Source organism: Candida pseudojiufengensis (assembly GCF_024610245.1).
Source record: "Candida pseudojiufengensis strain CBS 10847 chromosome Unknown scaffold23, whole genome shotgun sequence".
In the NCBI taxonomy this organism is placed as follows: domain Eukaryota; kingdom Fungi; phylum Ascomycota; class Pichiomycetes; order Serinales; family Debaryomycetaceae; genus Lodderomyces; species Lodderomyces pseudojiufengensis.
Genome location: NW_026261546.1, coordinates 23,426 through 47,638, shown reverse-complemented (window position 1 = coordinate 47,638; position 24,213 = coordinate 23,426). Strand labels below are relative to the sequence as shown.

Sequence of the window (24,213 nt, the reverse complement as noted above, 5' to 3'; positions counted from 1 at the left end):
AAAACTCGAACCGTTTTTGATTTCAATTTTATTTATTAAAAATTAAATGCAATATTAAATTAGGGTCCAAATGAAAAACAAAAATATAAATCAAGCCGGAAAAATGCAATCAGAAAAAGTGTATTTTAAACTTAGTGTAAAGACATAAGTTGTAAACTTGTAAATCGTGAGAAAAATATTGAGACTAGATGTCCTTCAAAACTCTTTTTTATCAACTTCAATTTTCTTCTTCATCAACTTCATTTATATCACAAACTGAATTAAATCCAATACCATTAGGTATAGAAAAAGTATGAGAATGATTAAAAATTTCAAAATTATTATTATTATTATTATTATTTCTTTTTAAATTTGAAATTGATTTTGATTTTCTTACATTTCTATCACCACCAAAGGAAGTTGTAGGTATTGAAAATTCAACTGGTGTATCATTTATTGGATCATATATTGATGAATGTGAATTATTAATATTTGATTGTATTGTTGATAAAGTTAATGAATTATCTTCTTCTAAATCATTACTTTTAGGTGTATTTATATTCAAATCAATTGTTGATAATGGTGATGATATTTTCGGTGATAATGTAGATGAATCTTTTGTTTTCAGTAATGATGGTTGTTGTTGTTTTATTAAATTAATTTTCGATGTTGAAATTGATCGTTTAGGAAATTGAAAATTTTTTGAAGTTGGTGATTGAAATTTATTTGGTGATTGATCATTTAAGGTTGTTGTTGTAATTGATGAAGAAATTGATGGTTTTTTACTATCAAAATAATCAGTAATTGAAGAATTTGAAGTTGAAGTAGATGATGCTGAATTATCATGAATTAAACTTGGACTTTGATAAAGGTTTTGATTATGATTATGATTATGGTTGTTATGATTATGGTTGTTATGACTATGATTCGATGTTGAATCAATAAATGGAGAATTTGGAGTATCAAAATTTAATAACAGATTATTTTCTGAATTTATTGATGAAGATCTTGATAATGTTGAATTTATTGATAATGAAGATGATGAAAAATTTGATGAATATGATTTTCTATGATATTGAGAATATAAACTATTATTATTTCTATATGAAGTTGAAGGAGGTAAAAAATTAGGTCTTTGAAGTGTTGTGGATGAGGTGGTTGAGTTTGTGTTAGTATTGGTTGAAGTTATTGGTGGAGTTGAATCATCATTAAATTGAAAATGTTGTAATGTTGGTGAACTTGCTGGTGATGATGAATTTGATTGTTGATTATAATTTGGAGCTGTATAAAATATTGTTGAATTATTATCAAACAATTTTAATGATTGATGATTTGTATTTGAACTAAAAGTATTTGCTCTTGTTAATCTTAAGTTTAAATTAACTTTTGAATTTGATTTTTGACGTTTTATTGTCTTTTTATTGGAATTATTATTATTAGAATAATATAAATTTGAAAAAGATGATGATTTATTATGTTGTTGATGATATTCATTATCATTATTCCAAACTTCATTTACCAGATTATTTGAAATTGATGAATTAAATTGATTGAAAGATTTAGCTCTATTTAATAATTTATTTTCATTTCTTATATTATTTATTAAATTTTTACTATCATTATTTTGATTCATTGGTATATAATTTTTTGGATAACAAAAATTTGGAAATTTTTCAAAAAATCCTTTATATCCACCTTCTAATATAACAATATCTGGCCAAGTTAAATATGGATAATTATTTTTATTTATTAATCTATCATATCTTCTCCATTCTTTTGCCATTAATATACTTCTATAAACTGAAAATTCACAATGAAATATTAATAATGTAGTTGGTGAATCTTCATCTTCATTCATTAATTTTTGAATTTTATTTTCTAAATCATCATATGAGTTTATATTAATTGCTGAATTTATATGACCTCCATTATATTCATATTGAAATCGACAATCTACTATTAAAAATTTATTGAATTCATGATTATGTTCACCTTTTAAAATTTTTTCTAATTGAGTTTCATTTATTCTTAATAATGTATCTGAATTATTTAAACTTTTATGATATTTAATAGTTGAATTTTTTAAATTTGTATTATCATTATTATAATCTATAATTTTACAATCTTCAAGTTCTTTTTGAGTAGTTGAAACTGAATGATATCTTCTAAAATTAGGTTTATTAATTAATTTTATTGATGAAGTTGATGAAGGAAAAGGTTTTTCTACCATTTTAGATGGCAGATTATTAATATTATTACTTATTGATATCGAGTTTCTTTGTGACCGATTTCTTAAGTTTTCAGTTGGTGAACCTAATTGTATTGTATCAAAAGTATCATCTTCATCTGAATCACAATCTGTTACAACTTCTTCTACTTCTTCGTTTTCTTGTGATTGTTTTCCTGTTTCTTCAACTTCATCTTTTGATGTATCAGGATTAATTGCAGTCATATGAAAACTATTGAAAAAACTATGCGATGCTTTTGATATTGCTTTTATTGAAGAATGTAAATTTGTGAGACTTTTTAAAGGTTTTCGACTACTCAATGGAGAATCTGAAATTTTTGATGATGATGACGACAAATTCTTAGATTTTTGAAAAATTGGTGATGTAAGTGATGCAAATGATGATTTTTTCTTTAATTGTGAATTGTTTTTACTGTCTTTTACTACATTGTCTGATTTAAATGTTGTTGGATAATTATATTTATCATTAATCGTAAAATAATCTGTTGATTCAAATGTTTCATCCATATATGAACTTAATGGTCTATTTCTTTTAGTCCTTTGTGATTCAATTTTATTTAGATTTAAGTCATTTGTAAAATTATATTGTCTTGTTGGATTTAAAGTTGATGAATCCGTATTTTTTGATGTAAATTTTTTGTCCTCATTTTGATTCATATTATGATATTATTTGAACGAAGGAGGAAGATCTATTTGGAAAAATGGAGTTAAGGAGTTTATCAAGTTGTTGAATTTGAGGTGTTCTTTGATAAATTGATGGTTGAAAATCAATATTAATTGTAATTTTAATGTCCCGACAATGATATCTCTTGTGATCTGGTGGATTGTTAAAAAGTGTTAATGAATGATTCTTATCTACTCGATTTTCTTACTTTTTTCACTATTTATTTTCTTTGGTTTTTCAAATGATGGTGTTTCTTTGTCTTAATTCCTCCAACGTTACTTTGATTTATGACTTTCCGGTCACTTTCTTTGGTTGTAAAAATATTTTATAATTGTTAAACTATTTAGATTAAATTATAATAATTTTTGATTGATTATTAAAAAGAGAAATTTGATAATATTGATACTGTATACAAATCTAAATAAATAAAGAGTACAAAAAGCTTTTAATATGTTTCAATTGCTTTCAACTTGAAACACAAGCTCTAACAATCGACCAAACTACGCGTATTCCCTTTGACTGTTGCTCTTTCACTAAACTAGGCTATATACAATGCAACACTTGATCTACTCCAAATTGTTTGACTAAATCAATTCAAAGATTTATGAAGCACATCTTCAATTGAACACTCCCTTGATCCCTTACTTTATTAATAAAAGTTTAAAGACTAAACTTGATTTAATGAGACCTCTCGAACATTTAAGGTTTTATCGTATTGTTCTTATTCCGTTCAATTTCATTTCATGATTTCAGTGGAGTAAAAAGTATGAAGAGTAGCTACAACCCCCCAAACTTTTGTGTATCGTTTTTATGTTTATTTATTTATTTTGTTCTTTCGTTTTTGTACTTTTTTTCTTTTGATTTTGTGTTATTGTTATACGAACATAATAAATTTATTTATATTTTAGTAAGATTATAAATGAAATTTTCAAATGATTAGAACTACCCTAATACTTGAAGATTTCAACAGGGTGAAGAAGACTGTTACAATTGCTTGAAAAGCTTGCTCATACTATTTTTTCTTCTCAAGAATTTGATTAGGTATCTACAGATATCCAGAGTTTAGTCATTTGATTAATGGCACAATAATAATATATAATACCAAGAATATTACTACTTAGATTGTCAAAAAATAGTCATGTAAACTTTAATTTGAACGTCATGTTGTTACAACCTGAAGTCGTTTACAACTTGTTTTGCATAATATTTTAATTCATGATGTTGTATCGTATAAGATGAAACTATCAACAAAAGATCAATTTAATTGAACTTCCTCCTTATGTTGATATAAAAACTAGATATATCAGCTTGGAGAGAGATTAAACACTTAATGATACACGTCAGCAAGACAATTGGAAAAATACGTTGCTTCAACTTCATTTGGATTAAAAACATTACTTTGACGAATAAAAGTTATATTCAGACCTAAAATTAAGGTACGATATTACATTGTAGTTCCCATATCTGTTGCATTTGCAAAATCCGACGATCTGAAGTCGTAGTAAACGAATACAAACATCAATTATACTTAATGCTAAATACTATAGCAGGAAGAATAAAAAGAGAAATAACGTTTCAGAAAGTTTTTACACTAATTGATCAGCCGTATTTCATTTTCTCATCCTTGATTATACCTTTTCCATCTTGTGAAGTTTGAAATTTGAAATTTGGAAGTTGAAAATTTCATATTCAAATGATTTATTATTTTTTATTCAAACAATAAATTATTACGCGTATTTAATTTTAGTCAACTTACTTAACTTGATAAATAATTATAGATAATTTTGTGTCATATTCAATTTAATCAGTAGTGTATAAATATCAATTTTTTTTTCAAAGCTCAACCACTTCCTTACTTAAGATTTTATTTTGAATGTCACTAACAACATTAGAAATTCAATCCACAATTCATGAACTTAGAAAGAATTGGGAATCATTACAAAAACATACAAAAGCAGGATCAGATGGTATAAAATATCATGCATTAAAACCCTTGTTGGAACTATTAGGAGATACTTTGACACAAGTTGGAAATCAACTCACGGAATTAGGACAATTACTACTATCCCTGCAATAAATCATAATTAAACTCATCCCGAAGAAAATAAAACTAAACAAGTATCAAATCAATGGATCAAAAGTTTGATATGATCCATCTATTCTGTATTTGTTTAGATTTATCTTTTCATCGTGAGTTTTTTTTTTGAACAAAAATTACAACCTTTAGTTTCAAAAATAATTGAATTACTCACGAATGGGATTTCTAAAGGAAAGAAATATAATCGATGCTGTTAATATACTTTTTAACAAGATAAAAGGTTCACAAAGTATAACAAATTGAATGCTTTATAAACATTTGATACCACAGATGACGAATACTTTTTAAAATAGAACTACAGAGAAATTTCTTGTAGTGATTCAATTATTTAATGAAGCATTCGATATCTGTGGAGTTAGATTATTATAAAGCATTAATTCAATAGATCAAGAGTAAATTGAAACATTATTATATCACATCAATCAAGGTCTCAAAGCCATTTACTAACAATCATAACACAACACAAATCATCTATAGAAATAAATCAACTTTATGGCCATCATTTAGAAGTATATAGGTTATCAATTTCAATATCTGTTATATTCGTGTTTTAGGTGGGATTTTCTTTTTTATTAATCCCATTATTTTACTTATTGGTAAGATCTGGTTTATCTTTTTTACCTAATATTGCCATTAGTCAAATAGCATATGCCTTGATTTATCCTTAACGCTTGATCAAGTAAAGGTAATTAAACTTCCTCATTCTCCTCGGTCTGGTATAAGATTATTATTATTATTCTTCCAATTATATTGTTTATATTTGATTACTATCTTTAGTATTTCTAATTAATTTTGTAAATTTAACTCAAATTTCCTATCTTTCAAAGACATATTCACATATCAGCATAGCGCTGTTTCAACTTCCTTCGGAGGACACGTGAGACACTTCAAAATCAGCGATGCTTCATTTGAATGTCTAGCAACATTTGTATTTTCTTCACCTAACTGATCAATACTTTGAAATGCCGGTCTGCAACCCACTGTTAAAATATTTGATCTTATATCATGAAAATCTCTAATTTTTGCTACTCTTAAACCCTCAAATCTATTCGGTATGCCATAATCTATGGGTGCGTAATCTATAGATATAATACCACCCAAATAATTAAACTCTGCTGGTGGTGGTATTCCATTATCACCTTTTGCCCAGAAAGCTGATTTAAATGGGATTACATTTGATTTACCCTTTTCGAAAATTTCATCACTGAATAGTTTTAACAGAGCTCCCGGTAAAACAGCTGCACCCTTAAAGATTGAACCAAAATAAACTCCAGACTCATCCCCTGCGCTCATACCATCTAAAAATAAAGCTGGGTTCTTTCTTAATGATGTAAGTCTCAAATTTATTCTATAATTAGTTGACCAAGTTGTTACTTTACTAACTGTATCTTCAAATCCTGGTATAGAACAACTACCACCATCATATGTTGAATATATGACATGATTCATTTTTTTACCAACAGGTAATATAATGGACTCAGGGTTTAGAATTGTAGTTGGTTCAACCCAATACCACGGTGCAACCACTTCCATATTATAGTGTTCTACCTTCCATTTTGAATCTTCATAAGCATTTGACACAAATCTCTCCAACCAATTTTTCATTGATGTCTCTTTCCCTAAATATCTAGTGAACATTCTAACTAAGTTACGCATCATCCTAATATATGGTGTTCTCAAGTTATTCTTATGAATCATTAGCCTTTGCTGAGTATCATTGACTATTTTGATATCCCCAAATTTATACCGGCTCGAATACGCCTCAGGAACAGTTGAGCTAACAGTTGGAAACCAAGCATTATCTTTTATACCACCAATATCCGCAGGGTATACCATTGCTGCACTCGCTAAAGCTAATGAATCAAGGAAACAACATATGTTACTGCGTGTTCCATATAGCGGGTAAGCTAACAAGTTTGAACTCAAATTTATTCCTACAACATACCCTGAAGGTTTTGCAATGCTTCTCCTCATTGCTCTAAAAATATCTCTTGTCAAACCTCCCTCATCTGTATGAGCAACAACAGTTGTAGAACTGTGTAATCCAGCTAATAAGATTAAACAGAATCTATCAAATGAGTTAGCGTCTAAATATAAATTAGACATATAGTCCAATATTGCCCATAAAGATTGAGCAAAAATGCCACCTTCCTGATTTATAGTCTCGTAATTGTCTTCATCATCGGTAGGCATACCATGAGCATAAACATTTGATCCCAAGGATCTACATATTGCAATGAACAACTGGTATCCACCAAATGTCAAACCTTTCATAGCACCATTTGCAAGATAAACATCCACAACGCCCTCTGACATATTCTTGTTCAATACATGTGCTGGAATTATCGACCCGTAGCCCTCGTTACTGCTCAACTCACTAAGTGACAATGATGATACGTCTTCGTGATTTACATATGCACATAACATCTCAACCACTCTATAAATTACTCCATCAAAATCAAAACCCTGGTTTGGATTAACGATCATCTGTCCATCAGATTTCGTTGAAGTAACTAATAATTCTCTCATTTCTTCAGTTGTATCAATCAATGGCAATGCCCCTTTGATCAAATAACGATGTTTAAATGTTTCCTTTAGTTGATGCAACATCTCCTCGTAGTTATCATATCTTGAACCAACACGATACAAAATAGGAATATGATCTTGAATCGGTAATGATTTTAAAATCGAGGTCATTACTAATATGCTTTTGTAAGTTCTAAAAGTCTTCAGATTTAATGAAGGTAAATTGTTCGGAACATTTGACCACAAATAAAGATGTGATAGATATCTATTGAATTCAGTTTCATTTTCGTCTCCTTCAACCACTGATGATTTAGGAAATACAGGATCTGGTGGTGAAAAGTTGTCACCTTTAGGATGAATAAAATCAGACATTGGATTTAGCGTTTAACTTATTTGTGGTTGTATAATATGTACACTGGCTTAATTATTATAGAGGGAAAAAAATGTATGTGTACTCCCGCTTTTGGTCAATTTAAATGCTACCACTTGGATTTAGTCGAGGTTGTTTTACATTACAATTTTGTTGATAATGTTTATAGACTTTGTTTCATCGATCCATTCCATTCGTTTTAGTTAGTTAATAAGTTTATTTATCAGGGATTTTTCAATATTTGAGATAAAGATTATGTGTCAAACGTTCTGCGTCAGGCTCAAAATATTGATTTGTGAACAGTTCAAATCTGAACTGTTCACTATAGCTCATACATACTCAAAAGTTAAATACTAATTTATTAGTAGAAATATCAATATACCTACCCAAAATCTTTTCAGTAGAGGTTTTTTTACTCCTAGGTTGATTGATATTTTCCAATTAATAGTTGAAAAGTTTCATCGATTTCTTTATGCGCTTATTTTGTGGATCTAGAAGTTATCTAGTCAGTTCAGCATATAAGGTCGAAATCAGGTGCTATTAACAAAAATCAATTGAACTTTACTCCTTTAAAATTCCATCACTGTGGAGCTCGTTACAAATATTTCATCGAAAACTGTGAAGGATACCTAACACTGGACATTTTTGAATAATCAGTCTTTCTTTCTATCATTATCAATGATTAGTAGTATACAACTTAAGCTTATATATAGTGACTACCAATTGATTTCTAATAATCGTAATTTACTACCAATTTGAGTATTTTTTGTACCTTGAATTTACTAAGAAAAAATTATTTGTGTTTCAGAATTTAAATATATTATGTAATGTATTATGTAATATACAATCCATTTATTACATAATACATAGTATATAAAAAAACAATAAGATAATACAAAAATTAATTAACAAAATTTCATGAGGGAATTTTAGTAATAATTAATATTTGAACATCTTTACACTACCCATAATAAATAAATAATAAATAGTCTAGTTGACATGTTGAAAATTATCAAAATTAACAATACTTTGTCCTAAGTGAGCTATAAGATTAATTAAGGTGGAGCATCAGAAGTGTTGTAGATTACAATTTTAGTTAATTTACTCTTCCATCTTGAAATTAAATATTGTACAACTAATAATTTATATTCCTGTGTTAAAATTTAAATCAAAATTTACTCTCTTTTAAACCAACAAAGAAAAAAAAAAAAATTAATAATTATTATTATCAAAATTTAATTAGAGTTGATCATTTAAAATTTCTACAATTTTCATCAGTTCACACCAATAGTCAATCATCTAGTAACAGGATACGAAAGACAGAGTACCTTTTATTTATCTGTACTGCCAACAACTGATACAAGGGTTTGGAAATTCGGTGAAAAAAAAACGTTACAGAGTCAATTATTAATTGTTTATTATCTTTTCATAAGGATTTGAAATTTGGAAATTTACAACCAACTAAATTAAAATAATTAATCAATCAACGAAAAGAGTATTAAACCAAATACTAAAGTAAAGATTCAAAGCTTTCACCATTTAGTAAATCAAAGAACTTGGAAATATCAAAAAAATGCTGCAAATATCAAATGATACCCCACCAAAATTACCAAAAATTAATAAATTAACAACATCTTCATCTTCATCTCCACCAAATCAATATCAAAAATTACCATCAATTAGGAATCATGATATACAAAATAATTCAAATTCATCACATCCAAGATTACCATCTATACAAATTAGAGATAATCAACCACAAACTTTACCTTCACATCATCAATTAACTCAACCATCTCATTCACCTCCACAACAATCACATCCTCATTTACCAAGTATAAGTCATCATCAACCTCATCCTTCTCATCGTCCTCCTCATCAACCTCCTTATCCTCCTCCACATCAACAACATCCACATGCTTATAATCCACAAATTCATCATCCTCCACCACCTCATTTACAAGATGTTACTTCATCAACAATTAATAAAAGAAAAGATACTGGACATTATTCTTCTTCTGATCATGAAACTAGTTCAAAACCAACATCGGATTCTTTAACAAGTCATACTTTCCCACCACCAAAACGTCATAAACCAGTTACTTTAAATTTAAATGGTACCAATAATGCAGATTTAGCTTTAAGAATTGTTAGTCCAGGTTTAATATCATTAAATGATGAAATGAAATCAACTGTTAAATTATCTCATAAAATTCATCAACAACAAAGAAATTTAATTGCTTTAAGAAATGGTAAAGATTTAAATAGTAGACAAGTTGAACCAACATTATCAGTTATAACAACTGCTGCAGTAACTGGTAATGATCCAAATTCTGCAAATTTAAATTCAGATCAAAAATTTATTCTTGAAACAATTCGTAAAAATAAACATAGTGATGGAGTTATATTAATTGCAAATCCTCCAAAAGAAAATCCACAAAAGGAAAATCCACCAAAGGGAATCAATGAAGAACAACCTCCTAATTCTCCTCAAAAGCCAATAGTTATAGAAGATGAATCTCCAACTTATGCTGCTGATGATACTGAATTAACAAGATTATCTGAATTTAAAAATAAAAAAATGAAAAGAAATAATATACCACAACCTTTAACAATTGATCCATCAACTAATTCAATACCTATAAGTTCACCTTCAATACTATCTGCTCCAATAAGAACTATTGCACCTGATTTTAGAGGTAAAAAGAGACAACTATCTCAAGCTCCTCCTGCACCTGGACCACCACCACCTCCTCAAGCTTCTATAACAGTTCCTCAATTCAGTAATAGTTTTTCATCTACATCATCCTCATCATTACCAAATATTGGTTCTATTATTCCATCATTAAAGAGTAATCGAAATGGTTTACCACCTAACGGTATAACACCTTTACCACCTCAACTTCCTCAACATCAATCCTATACTTATGGAAATCAATCTTCACCTCCACCACCATCAAATTATAATCCTTTAAAACCAGTTACAAGATCAGGTGTACCACCAAGATTTAGAACTCATGGTAGCAAATCAACTTCAGCAGTTCCATTTACATTAACACCAACTTCATCATCTCAATCACAAGCAAATATACAATATCAACAACAACAAGAATCAATAAAAGCATCATTATCAAATCAAAAAAGTGCGGTAACTGATGTTTTTAATGATAATCATCATAGAGCTGCTCCATTAAATTCTCAACCACCTTCAACAAGACGTGAATTTTTTACAAATGGTCAAAAAAATATTATATTAGAAAATGATGAAAATTCGAATCAACCTGTACCTCAATATGTATCAGTATATCCACCACCACAAACACAGTACTATAGACAACCTTTACCACCTCAAGGACAAATTGATCCAAATCAAAAACCATATCCACCACAACCATATAGTATACCTATAGCACCATCATCATCATATGGACCACCACCACCACCAAATACTTTTAATAATGGTAATATTTCATCTTCACAAACTTTTCAATTACAACAAGTTCCTGATTCTCAATCACCATTAAAAAGTGGAGAAATATTTGGTAGTGTAAATTTTATGAATGAAAATGTATTTAATTTTAGAATATATGAGAAGAAAGATAAGGAGGATGAAAAAAATGGTAAAAAAGAAGAAGATACAAAAGGTAATGATAAAAAGGATGATAAGACAGATGAAGAAATTATAAAAATTGATGAAGAACCAAAAAGGAAAAGAGGTAGACCAAGTACTAAAACTGAAGATAAAGAGAAAGAGAAAGAAAAAGATAAAGATAAAAAGGAAGAAAAAGATAAAGAAAAAGATAAAGATAAAAAAGAAGAATCAGTAGAATTGGATAAAAATAAAGAAATTGATTTATCTTATCAAAAAGAAAAATTTATGAAAATTTGTGAAACTTGTTGGGATGAATTTGTAAAGACTAGAAAAGAACATTAATTAATAATTAATTAACTATTATATTTTACTTTTTTAATAACTAATTAGATACAATTTATTAATATTTGAATTTATGTTGATTTTTTTTTTTTCGGTTGAATTTCTTGGTGTAGAGCCAGTTTAGTTTGTCTTGTAGTGGATCTTTATGTTCTCGAAATGTCGTCTTTTCCTAATTCTTTAGGTAGCTTATAAACTAGATGATTCAATGTGTAAATTTGGTTTCTCTGATGGAGATGATAGTTCTATCGGTTTAACTGACTGTTTATTATGAATTCAATTTTGCGCATCAATTCCATTTTTTTTTTTGCAACCAAATTGATCATACCAAACAACTCAAAAATTTAATTCAAGCATCTCTCTAGGTGACGATGTTAATTGACTTATATAACAAACAGATAGAAGTGAAAAACAAGGAAATTGAAGAAAAATATTTGAAAACAAAAGCTAGCAAACCATCTGCTCAATTTGTAAATACTTCAGATTCTTCAAGTAAATATAGTACTATCAATACAACTGCAAAAATCTCAACTTCAAATTCTCAAAATGATAAACTAAAAAGTGATAAGCCTCCGCTAAAGGAAAACACTAATTTGTTAAATATTAGTCCTGGTGAAGCTCCAAAATTTCATAGTCGTCCTGATTCAAAATTTTATACAATTAATATTAATGAAAATCATGCAAATAATCAACGAAATGTACACTTTTTTACAACCACCACCGCCACTACTAAAGAAATTGATGATTCAAATAATAAATTTTATGATCATTCATTCATTGACCCAACTATACATGAGAATTTAACGGTCCCAAACAAAACATCAAATAAATTTTTTAGTATGAGTAAACTCAAAACTGACTTGAAAAATCAAACCTATAAGCAAAAATTAGATCATATAAAGAATAAGTTTGAAACTTCTAAAACTAAATTTGATACATTTAGGGCTAAGTTTCATCGATTAAACCATAGTCATGACAAAGATAGAACAATTAGATTTGGCCATTTTAGATTTAAGGACAATAATAAGGATGATACAAATCATGATGTCAAAGAAAATAAAGAAGGAGCTGATACCGTTAAATTTGAACCCAATAAACACAATTAAAGCAATGAAATCAAATTTAGTCGATAGCACCCTTATGATCACGATATAACAAGTCATTCATATTTAGGTTGCAAAAAATCATTTGGTAGTAGTTGTTAGTTGTTTTAATGTTTGATTTTCATTCTCATTTTTTCAAATAAATTCCGACTCAAACATTTATCATCATACATATCACACATAAATTGAATAATTGTATATACATGACATGCTAAATAGTCAAATATCGTTGAGACTCCTAAGTGGGTCCATAAGATCACAACTTAGAACTAGATACATATCACGAACATCATTAATACTGCCACATATAAGGTCATTTTCAAGTATATCGCGCCACTCATTTCATCAATCTTTCATCAATTTCAACAAACAAAATCAACCAAAAGATGATAAAGATAAAGACAACGACAATAATGACATTGATAAAAAAGCTAGAGAAGAATATGAAGCGAAACTAAATGAAAGAAATTATACCAAAAAGAATGAAGATCCCAAAAATAAACCAAAAGATGAAGAAGAAGATAAAATACGTGAAGAATTAAAGAAAAAATTCATGAAAAAACATCCAGGAATTCAACCAAAAGATTTTAAAATATATAAAATTGAATGGAAACAAATTATAAATATATTATTTATAACAAGTTCTTCATTATTAATTTGGCTTTATGTACTATCAACTTTTAAAGATGAAAAAAATCAACAAGAATTATCTATGCAAAGTTTTATAACGAATTATTTGGAAAAGGGTTTAGTTAAAAAATTAACGGTTATAAATAAATATGTTGTTGAAGCACAATTAATACCAGGTGCTGCAAGTTCAAATACTTTTAATAAATCAGATGGAACTCCAGCTGTTATGTTTACTATTGGATCAATTGAATATTTTGAAGATGAAATGAATAAAGTACAAGATCGTTTGCAAATTCCAATTAATGAAAGGATACCAATAGTATATGAAGATAAAGGATCATGGATGAATTATATTTTACCTATTTTACCAACTGTTTTATTAATTGGTGGATTATATTATTTAACAATGAGAAGAATGCCTGGTAATCAAGGAGGTGGTGCTGGTGGTGCTGGTGGACCAGGTGGAATTTTCAAAATTGGTAAATCAAAAGCTAAATTATTTAATCAAGAAACTGAAGTTAAAATAAAATTTAAAGATGTTGCAGGATGTGAAGAATCAAAAGAAGAAATTATGGAATTTGTTAAATTTTTACAAGATCCTCAAAAATATGAAAAATTAGGTGCAAAAATTCCAAGAGGTGCTATATTAAGTGGTCCTCCAGGAACTGGTAAAACTTTATTAGCAAAAGCAACAGCAGGTGAAGCAGGTGTTCCATTTTTATCTGTTAGTGGTTCTGAATTTGTTGAAATGTTTGTTGGTGTTGGTGCTTCAAGAGTTAGAGATTTATTTAAAACTGCAAGAGATATGGCTCCTGCTATTATTTTTGTTGATGAAATTGATGCAATTGGTAAAGAAAGAGGTAATGGTAGAATGGGAGGTAATGATGAAAGAGAAAATACTTTAAATCAATTATTAGTTGAAATGGATGGATTTGATACAACTGATCATGTTGTTGTGTTAGCTGGTACAAATAGACCTGATATTTTAGATAAAGCATTATTAAGACCTGGTAGATTTGATAGACATATTTCAATTGATGTACCTGATGTTGAAGGAAGAAAAGAAATATTTAAAGTACATTTATCAAAAATAAAATTACAATGTGTTGAAGAAATAGATATAAAACAAAAAGATATTGATTTTGCAAAATTTCAACAATTAAAAAATAATTCAATAGAACAATTAGCAGGTAGATTAGGTGCATTAACTCCAGGATTTGCAGGTGCTGATATTGCAAATTGTTGTAATGAAGGTGCTTTAATAGCAGCTAGAGAAAATGCTGAAGCTGTAGATGTTCATCATTTTGAACAAGCAATTGAAAGAGTTGTTGCAGGATTAGAGAAAAAATCAAAAATTTTATCACCAGAAGAGAAAAAAACTGTTGCATATCATGAAGCAGGTCATGCTATTTGTGGTTGGTTTTTAGAATTTGCTGATCCATTAGTTAAAGTATCTATTATACCTCGTGGACAAGGTGCATTAGGTTATGCTCAATATTTACCAAAAGATCAATATTTAACTTCACAAGAACAATTTAAACATAGAATGATTATGACTTTAGGAGGTAGAGTATCTGAAGAATTGCATTTCGATACTGTTACAAGTGGAGCTTCTGATGATTTTAAAAAGATAACACAAATGGCTCAACAAATGATTCTTAATTTAGGTATGTCTCCAAAATTAGGTCAAATTTGTTATGATCAAAGTAATGATTCTGGTTTTAAAGTACATAATAATTATTCAGAAGATACAGCAAGAATAATAGATCAAGAAGTTAAAAGATTAATTGATGAAGCTTATGTTGAATGTAAAAAATTATTAACTTCAAAATTAGATTTAGTTGATAAAATAGCTCAAGAATTATTTAAAAAGGAAGTTTTAACTAGAGAAGATATGATTAGAATTTGTGGAGAAAGACCATTTTTAGAAAGAAATGATGCATTTGATAAATATGTTAAAGGTAAAGATGCATTTAAAGGCAAACCAAAATCAAAAGAAGAAAATAAAAAAGAAGACGATGGTGGTAAAGATATTCCACCTGCTGAAGTGGCTTAAAGAATCTTTTCAAAGTAGATTAATGTTATGATAATGACGTTTTATGTGATATATAATATAATAAAGCATTTTTGTAAATAGTAATTAAGGGTATTAATTTAAAATATACATATTATATACATACATTTAGAATGAGATTAAAATTTCGTTTACTGGAATAATTCGTAAATTGAATCATACCCTTCATCATAGTCTTGATAAGAATTGTTCATGGTCTTAAGATTTGAAGAATCATGATCAACCTGATCTGAAAAATTTGGAGTTTCTATTGACACGATCCTTCTATTGATTCTCACTTTGGAAGTATTCAGAAAAGTTGGAGGAGATTCTGGTATGTCCGAAATTGGTTTAAGTGAAGTTATATGTTGCTTATCTAAATCAGGCAATTCAGGTGAAGTTTTGTGAAATGGTGATGACATGATTTCATCTTCCTGGTCGATTTCTATGGGATTAAGGCTAGAACCTTCTGCTTCTTCTTCTTTTTCATCTTTTTCTTCGTCATATTCCAAATGTTTTGCTTGAAATAAATGGTCTCGCCATTCTTCAAATCCTCCATCTGTTAAATATCCACAACCCAAAATAGGACAAAATAGTAGTATCTTCCCATAATAACAATCACCTTTTGTTTTATGGTTTTCCAAATCGTAGTCGTTATTGCAAAAGTACTGACACACTTCATTATTGTCGGTTGTTTCGTTGCATTTCAAAAACTTGAAAGTTTTGGGTAATTTATATTTTAATGGAAAGATTTCATTTAAGGAAGTGTTATTCACCAATTTTGAGGAACACTTATCTTCGGCTGATTTGAATTCTATAGGGTACCCCATTTTGCTTAACGCATTGGAATGATCATTGAGTAAATGGGTCTTATATGAGCTTTTTCTTTTTGATTTAAAATCACACATTTCGAAACAACAAGTATAAAGTTGAGGTTTTTTTGACTTATTAAAATTTAGGAATTCAACTTCATCAATTGTACAAAATTGATCTTCCACATCTGGAGAAGCAGAACTTGAATAAGTATTAGATTTTGATTTGAAATTTTCGATTGGACTTTCACTTAATTTTATATCTGAATCAAGAATGGTAGTTTTGACGGCTGGTTTAGGCAGTGATTGACTAAGAAACTGAAGTTCTTCAAATTCTAATGGTGATGATTCTCTTTGTTTTTTCATAGGAGATGACTCTCTTGATTTTTTAGTAGGAGATGATTTTCTTTCAAGACCAGCTTTGATAGGTAAAAGTCCGTCCTCAAATTTAATATTATTCTTCTTTATGGGTGAGCTTTTTGTGGATTCATTTTGAAATTTGATCGGTCGTAGCTGGGAAGTCTTACATAAATCTAGAATATCCTCGGACTTAGCTCGTTTTGGTCTTCCAAATTGTTCTCTTTTTCTGATAGCTTTATCCTCGAAAAACTCTTGACTCTTGTCACAAGTTGTGGAGATATCATCAGATTCCTCCTCTTCGTCTTCTCCAACAGAATAGGAATCATTCGAACTTTCAAAATCTGATTCGGATTCTTCTTCAGCCAGCTGATCGTCATCCTCTTTCATGATATAAACTCTTCTTTTCTTAGTTGGAGATTCTTCTTTAGTGTGAAATGTTGTAGGGATTGATCCTTTTGTTGGTGAATTATCTTTAAAATTATCCCCATTTAAAAATGCACTGTCAAGATCTGAAGAATGATGTTGTAAATCCAATTTCAAACTTTTATTTAACATCTGTTCCCTTTTAACTTTCCCTCTCCAATCTCTTGCTCTTATTCTTAATTCTTCTTTTTCATAATCTTCTCTCCATATATTTACATTCTTGATATTGTTTTTATCTAAATTGTCCAAATTTTTTAAATGACCATTGTCTGTTATGATTTTACCTGTAATAATATCAATCTCATCACTTTCATATTCATCTTTGATTTTTGAGTATTTATCAATTATTTTACTCCAATTATTCTTCAACTTCTTGATAGACTCCAGCTTTAGGTCCTCGACTTTTACATTAAATTGATCGGGTTCTTTTTCAGTTATGAGACCATTAAATTGGTGAGACAAAGTTCTGTTTGATTCACTATAGTGCTTTTCATTTTTATTCACAGCTTGATGTTTAGTATTGTTGGTTAACAAATTGGAATTAAAACCTGGTGGATGAAGTGTTAGTTTCAAGGGTTGGCTCGGCTTATTCATTCGTAGTGGTTCACCTTCTACTCCATACGGATTACTTCGAGACATGAAATCATGTGTAATATATGTATTTATATTGAATAAGTTGTTGTATACAGTTTGAAAGATGTATTTTTTCAAAATTAATTTGGTTTAATCTTGATGATTATTAGACGCGTTTCAAACACGAGTACAACATCAAGCACACAAGTATGTGATCGATGTGCACAATATTACAACTGAGAGATCATAAAGTGTAGTCAACATCGTTACCTGGAAGAAAAGTTCAAAAATTTAATAAAATATGTACATAAATGAATTTGCAACGACAGGAATAGTGTCTATATACATGAAGTTATGAGTTTTCTCAATCAGTTATCCACTGTTGAAGTCCTTTCATTATTCTTATTTTGACCCCAACATTTCTTGAAAGCTTGCATTTCCTTTAAACATTTCCTCCAATCACCAGTATCAGCATGACATAATTGTAAATTCAAATTTTCTTGATGACAACCTGTCTTTAGTATTCTCTTATCCCATTCATCTGGTTCATCATCGTCTTCTATGTTGTCATTATGGCTATTATTTGGTTGCATTTGGGAAGGATCGAATTGAAGGAAGGTGACTATTGAAAAGTAAACAAAACGATCAAATTAAAGGATTCAAGCCAAGTTCGATCAAGCACTGTTGTAATCAACACAATTAGCTAAGAATGTACGACAATGACCGAGCAATATATATGTTATAAGTTTGATGTGTATGAAACTATGGTTGTAAAATAAAGTACCAATTCGTATTTGCAACAAAATAAAATTAATCTCGCTAGTTAAGTTTATTGACAACCCAACCAACAATGACGACGAACAAAACCATTGAAGACTCTATGTCTATGTTTTTTGACGATGAATTCAACCCTACCACATACATTGATCACCTAGTATCAACAATTACACAACAAAAGACTTCAGCAACTCCAATGTCAGCATATTCCAAAAAGTCATTATCAAGTCTATCTCATACAATAAATCAATTAATAATACATTTTGATTATTATGTTAATGATATTGCAAATAATGAATTAAAACTGAAACTAAATCAATTAGAAAATGCAAGTTCAATTATAAATTCAAATCAAGAAGGTACTTCAAGATTACAATATTATACAAGTTTATTAAATAATTCAATAATTTCATTACAAAATGAATTAACTTCAATAAATGAAAAATTAGAAATAAATGAAGATAATGAAGCAGTTCAAACACTTATAAAATTAAAATTAATCAAGACAAATTTATTAAAAGTTATAAAAATTTTAGAAACAATAACATTAAATGATGATAAAAGACTATATACAATTGATGAATTTGAAATTTTACTTGATGAAACTTTTGAACAAATTAAAAGAAATAAAAATGATCCTTCTGTACAAAATTATATTAAAAATATGATTGAAATGTCAAATTTATTTCAAAATTTAAATCATTTTAATCCAGTTTTTAAGAAGTTTATAAATAAATTAATTAATGAACAATAAATGAATGAATGAATGAATGGATCAACTTATTCTTTCAATCTCCTTTTCCTCCTGTATTTGTTGTTGTTTTGATAAATTTTTATTCATAACATTTAATTTTCTAATTTCTTCTTTTGCATCAAAATGACCAGTTGATAAATTTTCATAAGTTTCATCAAATTTTCCTGTTGATAAAGGAGCATTACCTTTCATTCTTTTTCTCATATCAATCAGTCCTGTTTTACAATCCATAAATGCTCTAAAATATGCTTTACATAATTCAGGTAATTCTTTTTTTAAATTTGGATTTGTTAAACATTCTTTTGGTGTATTACGTTGTATTAGTACACATGGTGATCTCTGTAGACATATTGCTAAAGCTAATTTTTGATCTTTGCAACTGGAGGATGTAACTGTTAGTAAAAGTTTGAGCTTATGTTATTAATCTTGACTTTAACATACCTTGCACCCATTGATATTCAAAATGATGTAATGAATTCAAATCGAATGTTTTGAAAAATAAAACTCGCATAAATTTAAAACGGTTCATATTAAATCAATTCATAGTTCAAATTTACAACCAAGATAAGTCAAGGGTTATATGACTATAACATTTGTTCCTGGTGAGGTCAACAAAAGCTCAAGCTCAGCCATAGAAGCAACTTGGAAAGATCATCATATAGTAGCTTATGGTTCAGGTAATAATTTAATAATTTTAACTGCAAAATTAACAATTTCTCAAAATGGTGATAAAGTAATAAGTATTGATAAAAATTTACAAACTATTTATTTGGAAAAAGATCTTTATGCTATTGGTATTAATTCAAAGAATGGATTTATAACAATTGCTTATGATTGTAAATTAATTATTTTCAAACCAATTGCAGAATATATGAAAATACCGAAATGGGTTGAAATTTATCAATTTAATGTAACATCTAAGATAAATTGTCTTGAATGGGCGATCGAGGAGGATGAATTAGTAATTGGATGTGAAGATGATTTGTTCCTTTATCACATTTATGAAGAATTTGGAGAAATACATGTATATAAACGATGGGAATATAAACAACCAAACCCAGTAACTAAAATATGTATAACACCAAATTCAAAATTAATTTTAACTACAAGTGGATGTTATGATAGATTAATAAAAGTATGGACAAGAATAAGTTATGGAGATGAAAATACTTTATTTGAAGTAAGTTATCTACTGCATTCAAGTTATATTAAAGAATTTCAATGGAGAAAGAAATCAAATAATAAACAATTACAACAAAAGGCAATAGATAGTTCAATGGCTAATATTAAAAAGATACGAAGTTATATAAATTCAATTGATGAAAGTGAAGTGATTTATTCGTTTACAAATAATGAGTTCAAAGTATGGGCTTCTTATGAAACTAATGGTCATAATCATATAAGTGATTGGGCAACTTTAAAACTAGAAAATGTGGAAAATATACTAATAATTGAAAATTATTATTTACAAGATACCCTAATACCAATACTAAGAAATAACAACAACAAACTATTTGAAGGATTAAATCTCAATGATTTGGATTTATTATATACAATTTCAAAAAATGGTAAAATTCAATTATTTACAATCACTAATATATCACAAACACCACCAAATAATATTAAATTTAAATTAATAAAAGAATTTCAATTTGAAATATTACCATATTTGAATCTACGATGTAATCATGATTTAACAATAGAATATATTCAAAGTGAAGAATTTATAACAAATTATTTAAATCCAATAATTTTTAAAAAAATTTGTAAATTACCAAAAGTGCAGGCACTTTCATTTTTAATTCATGATAGAATTAAAAATACTTTAAGATATGAAATAATAAATTTTAAAAAATTACCCGGGGAATCAGGTATAACATTATTTAATAAGTTTCAAGGTCATAATAAATCAATTAGAAAATTAGTTAGATCAAATTCATTATATTCAACTGATAATGTATTATTATCCATATCAAATTTTGGTCAATATAATTTCATATGGGAACCAATTATTTTAGAATATGGTATAATTTCAATAACAAAAAGATTTCAAATTAATGTTGGAGAAAATAATCAAATTTGGGATTCTGCTATAATAAATGATATTGAACCACCTATTGGAAATAAAAGGAGACATTTAGTTATTGTATCTGAAAAAATTGGTAATATATCTCTTTGGAATTGTGATGGTAATGTTAATGATGATTTACCTGCTGATTTGATTGAAAAAGTTGATTGTTCAATTGTTCCTAAAGTATTTGTTTTAACTGAATGGCCAAATGATGATCCTAATATCAAACAATATTGTGTTGTTGCTATTTATTCAAAGGACGAAATTAAATCATGGAAACTTATATTGAAGTATGAGAATAAGAAAATAAAAGATATCACATTTGAAGAACAAAAAATTTCAAGTTTACCTCAAGATACTGAGATTTTTCAAATTGTTAGAGTTGATGCATTTTTAAATTCACCAGAAAAGAGTTTAATTGCAGTAATTGATGAATCTGGTTATTTTGAAAGTTATACATTAGATTTTGATAACAACAATGAAGAACTTAAATGGATTTCAACATATTCTTTACAAACAAATATCAAAAATTCTAAAAGAATTAATGGATCAACAGTTACTGGGAAATTAGCAATATTAGATGATACAGGTAAAAAATTAACTATATGGGATACAAATCAAGGAGTATTAGAATATGAGGAAACATTTGAAGAAGAAGTTAAAGATTTAGATTGGACATTTATAAATGCAACAACAAATTTTAAATCAACAACAAATGCAATTTATTCAATTGGATTTAAACGTCATGTTTTATTATATACTCAATTACGTTATGATTATACTAATAATATTCCAACTTATGCAGCAATTGAAAAAATAGATATTTCTGATTTTACATCACATGAAATTGGAGATTCAATATGGTTTGATGATGGATATTTAGTAATTGGAAGTGGGAATCAATTTTTTATTGATGATAGATGGGTTAAATTAGGTTCAAAAACTATTGATTCAACTATAAGACAATTAATGAGTGGATATGATCAAAACTCTAGTAGTAATGAAGAATCAAGAATTGATAATCAAGAACAAGTTTATGATATTTTTTATTTAGTTAGAGTATTAAATGGTCCTTTACCTTTATATCATCCTCAATTTTTAATTCAAGCATTATTTATGAGTCAAATTAATATTGTTCATGATATTTTAATAAAATTATTTCAATTATTAAGAACTGATGAAATTATTACATGGAATTTAGGTATTGAACTAGATAAGAGTTCTTATACAAGAAAAAGAAGATTATCAACTTATAAAATTGATGTATTTACAAAATTTAATGATGAATTATCAAAATTATTAATTGATAAATTAATGAAAATTTCATTACCTTTATTAACTAGACATCAACAAAGTACTTTAATATCAGTTATATTAATTGTTCAACAATTAGGTAAATTTTCAATTGATGATAATGGTATAAGATTTATGATTGGTTTTAAATTATTTCAATTATCTACAAAACAAAAAAGTTTATCAATGAGAGATATAAATTGGGCATTACATTCAGATAATAAAGAAGTATTATTAAATAGTATTGAAGATAATTATAAACAAAAATTATATTGGGAAAATGTTCGTAAAACAAAATTAGTATATTGGATTAAAACTCCAAGATTAATTAAATTAATTGAATCAATTGCAAGAAATGAATTTAGTGAATCTCAAGATCCTTCGGGCTTGGTATCATTATTTTATTTAGCATTACGTAAAAAGCAAATTTTATTAGGATTATGGAAAATTGTAAATCATCAAGATAAAACCAAAATGATTAAATTTTTAAATAATGATTTTTCAACAAATCGTTGGAAATCAGCTGCTTTAAAAAATGCTTTCGTTTTATTAGGTAAACATAGATATTTTGATGCAGCTTATTTTTTTTTATTAGGTGATAAACCTTTTGATTGTTGTAGTATAATAGCAAATAAAATTGGTGATATATCATTATCAATAGCAATTTCAAAAATTTATTGTGGTAGTTTAAATATAAACAAACAATATGATGAATGTTTAATTAATATAATTGAAAGATTTATATTACCAAAAGCTATTGAAAATGGTGATAGATGGACTACAAGTTGGATATTTTGGCAAATTGGTGAAAAACAATTAAGTATTCAATCATTAATTAAATCACCAATTACAATAATTGAAGAAAATCAGAAAATTTTTTCAAATTTAGATTTAAAAAATTTACAGTTGTCGATCAAGAGTCAATCATTTTTAAATGATGATCCAGTATTAATATTATTATATAATGAATTAAGAAATCATAAAATTGATTATTTAAAAGGTTCTAAAATGATAAATCCAATAGAAGAATTTGAAACAGTTATAAAAGTTTCTATGATATATACAAGAATGGGTTGTGATTATTTAGCTTTATATTTATTAAAAAATTGGTCATTTCCTGATTATTCTACGGGTAAAGAAATTAATGGAAATGGTAAAATTAAAGAAGAAAAAGATTATGATGATGCGTTCATGAAAAATATTTTGAATAAAGATGCTCCACCTGCTCAAGCTTTTGAAGAACCAGATATGAGTTCATTCAATTTTGGGTTTTAAGATGTTTATGTATCGTTTAATTAGTTTATTAAAAAGTCTATTTGATCTTTAATTGTCCTATTTAACCTTATCCTATTTAAACTCTATTCCTCTATACTTCAAAATACAGAAGATCGTCTTAAGACATTCCAAATTGGTCCACCAATTTTATACCATGGTTCAATTATACTTAAAACTAAGCCCATCATAAAAAACATATACATTTTTGAAACAAACATTCCCCTAATTGTATGATAAATTGCTGTATTTGATATTCCTATAATTATGTGGATA

The 24,213-nt window shown here is 27.6% G+C and overlaps 10 protein-coding genes across 10 annotated transcripts; 5 read left to right on the top strand and 5 right to left on the bottom strand. All coding sequences in view use genetic code 12, as the record gives it.

Annotated features, from left to right (window-relative positions):
• Window positions 1–217: 217 nt before the first annotated feature.
• Window positions 218–2,884, bottom strand: MIH1 (putative tyrosine protein phosphatase; the record flags this gene model as incomplete). The annotated part of the gene is made up of 1 exon (XM_051760577.1): window positions 218–2,884. The coding sequence occupies one exon, from the start codon at window positions 2,882–2,884 to the stop codon at window positions 218–220; it is 2,667 nt and encodes an 888-aa protein (XP_051611721.1).
• A 2,945-nt stretch (window positions 2,885–5,829) lies between these two features.
• On the bottom strand, window positions 5,830–7,887 carry KGF55_005551 (uncharacterized protein; the record flags this gene model as incomplete). The annotated part of the gene is made up of 1 exon (XM_051760576.1): window positions 5,830–7,887. The coding sequence occupies one exon, from the start codon at window positions 7,885–7,887 to the stop codon at window positions 5,830–5,832; it is 2,058 nt and encodes a 685-aa protein (XP_051611720.1).
• A 1,571-nt stretch (window positions 7,888–9,458) lies between these two features.
• KGF55_005550 (uncharacterized protein) lies at window positions 9,459–11,819 on the top strand (the record flags this gene model as incomplete). The annotated part of the gene is made up of 1 exon (XM_051760575.1): window positions 9,459–11,819. One exon carries the CDS (start codon window positions 9,459–9,461, stop codon window positions 11,817–11,819), a length of 2,361 nt encoding a protein of 786 aa, XP_051611719.1.
• A 368-nt stretch (window positions 11,820–12,187) lies between these two features.
• On the top strand, window positions 12,188–12,922 carry KGF55_005549 (uncharacterized protein; the record flags this gene model as incomplete). The annotated part of the gene is made up of 1 exon (XM_051760574.1): window positions 12,188–12,922. The coding sequence occupies one exon, from the start codon at window positions 12,188–12,190 to the stop codon at window positions 12,920–12,922; it is 735 nt and encodes a 244-aa protein (XP_051611718.1).
• A 205-nt stretch (window positions 12,923–13,127) lies between these two features.
• On the top strand, window positions 13,128–15,605 carry AFG3 (AAA family ATPase; the record flags this gene model as incomplete). The annotated part of the gene is made up of 1 exon (XM_051760573.1): window positions 13,128–15,605. The coding sequence occupies one exon, from the start codon at window positions 13,128–13,130 to the stop codon at window positions 15,603–15,605; it is 2,478 nt and encodes an 825-aa protein (XP_051611717.1).
• Window positions 15,606–15,754: 149 nt separating this feature from the next.
• Window positions 15,755–17,844, bottom strand: KGF55_005547 (uncharacterized protein; the record flags this gene model as incomplete). Its single annotated transcript, XM_051760572.1, has 2 exons — window positions 15,755–17,745; window positions 17,820–17,844. The coding sequence occupies 2 exons, from the start codon at window positions 17,842–17,844 to the stop codon at window positions 15,755–15,757; spliced, it is 2,016 nt and encodes a 671-aa protein (XP_051611716.1).
• Window positions 17,845–18,138: 294 nt separating this feature from the next.
• KGF55_005546 (uncharacterized protein) lies at window positions 18,139–18,363 on the bottom strand (the record flags this gene model as incomplete). The annotated part of the gene is made up of 1 exon (XM_051760570.1): window positions 18,139–18,363. One exon carries the CDS (start codon window positions 18,361–18,363, stop codon window positions 18,139–18,141), a length of 225 nt encoding a protein of 74 aa, XP_051611715.1.
• A 257-nt stretch (window positions 18,364–18,620) lies between these two features.
• On the top strand, window positions 18,621–19,301 carry KGF55_005545 (Golgi transport complex subunit; the record flags this gene model as incomplete). Its single annotated transcript, XM_051760569.1, has 1 exon — window positions 18,621–19,301. One exon carries the CDS (start codon window positions 18,621–18,623, stop codon window positions 19,299–19,301), a length of 681 nt encoding a protein of 226 aa, XP_051611714.1.
• Window positions 19,302–19,322: 21 nt separating this feature from the next.
• On the bottom strand, window positions 19,323–19,753 carry KGF55_005544 (uncharacterized protein; the record flags this gene model as incomplete). The annotated part of the gene is made up of 2 exons (XM_051760568.1): window positions 19,323–19,680; window positions 19,743–19,753. 2 exons carry the CDS (start codon window positions 19,751–19,753, stop codon window positions 19,323–19,325), a joined length of 369 nt encoding a protein of 122 aa, XP_051611713.1.
• Window positions 19,754–19,881: 128 nt separating this feature from the next.
• On the top strand, window positions 19,882–23,940 carry KGF55_005543 (uncharacterized protein; the record flags this gene model as incomplete). The annotated part of the gene is made up of 1 exon (XM_051760567.1): window positions 19,882–23,940. The coding sequence occupies one exon, from the start codon at window positions 19,882–19,884 to the stop codon at window positions 23,938–23,940; it is 4,059 nt and encodes a 1,352-aa protein (XP_051611712.1).
• Window positions 23,941–24,213: the final 273 nt, after the last annotated feature.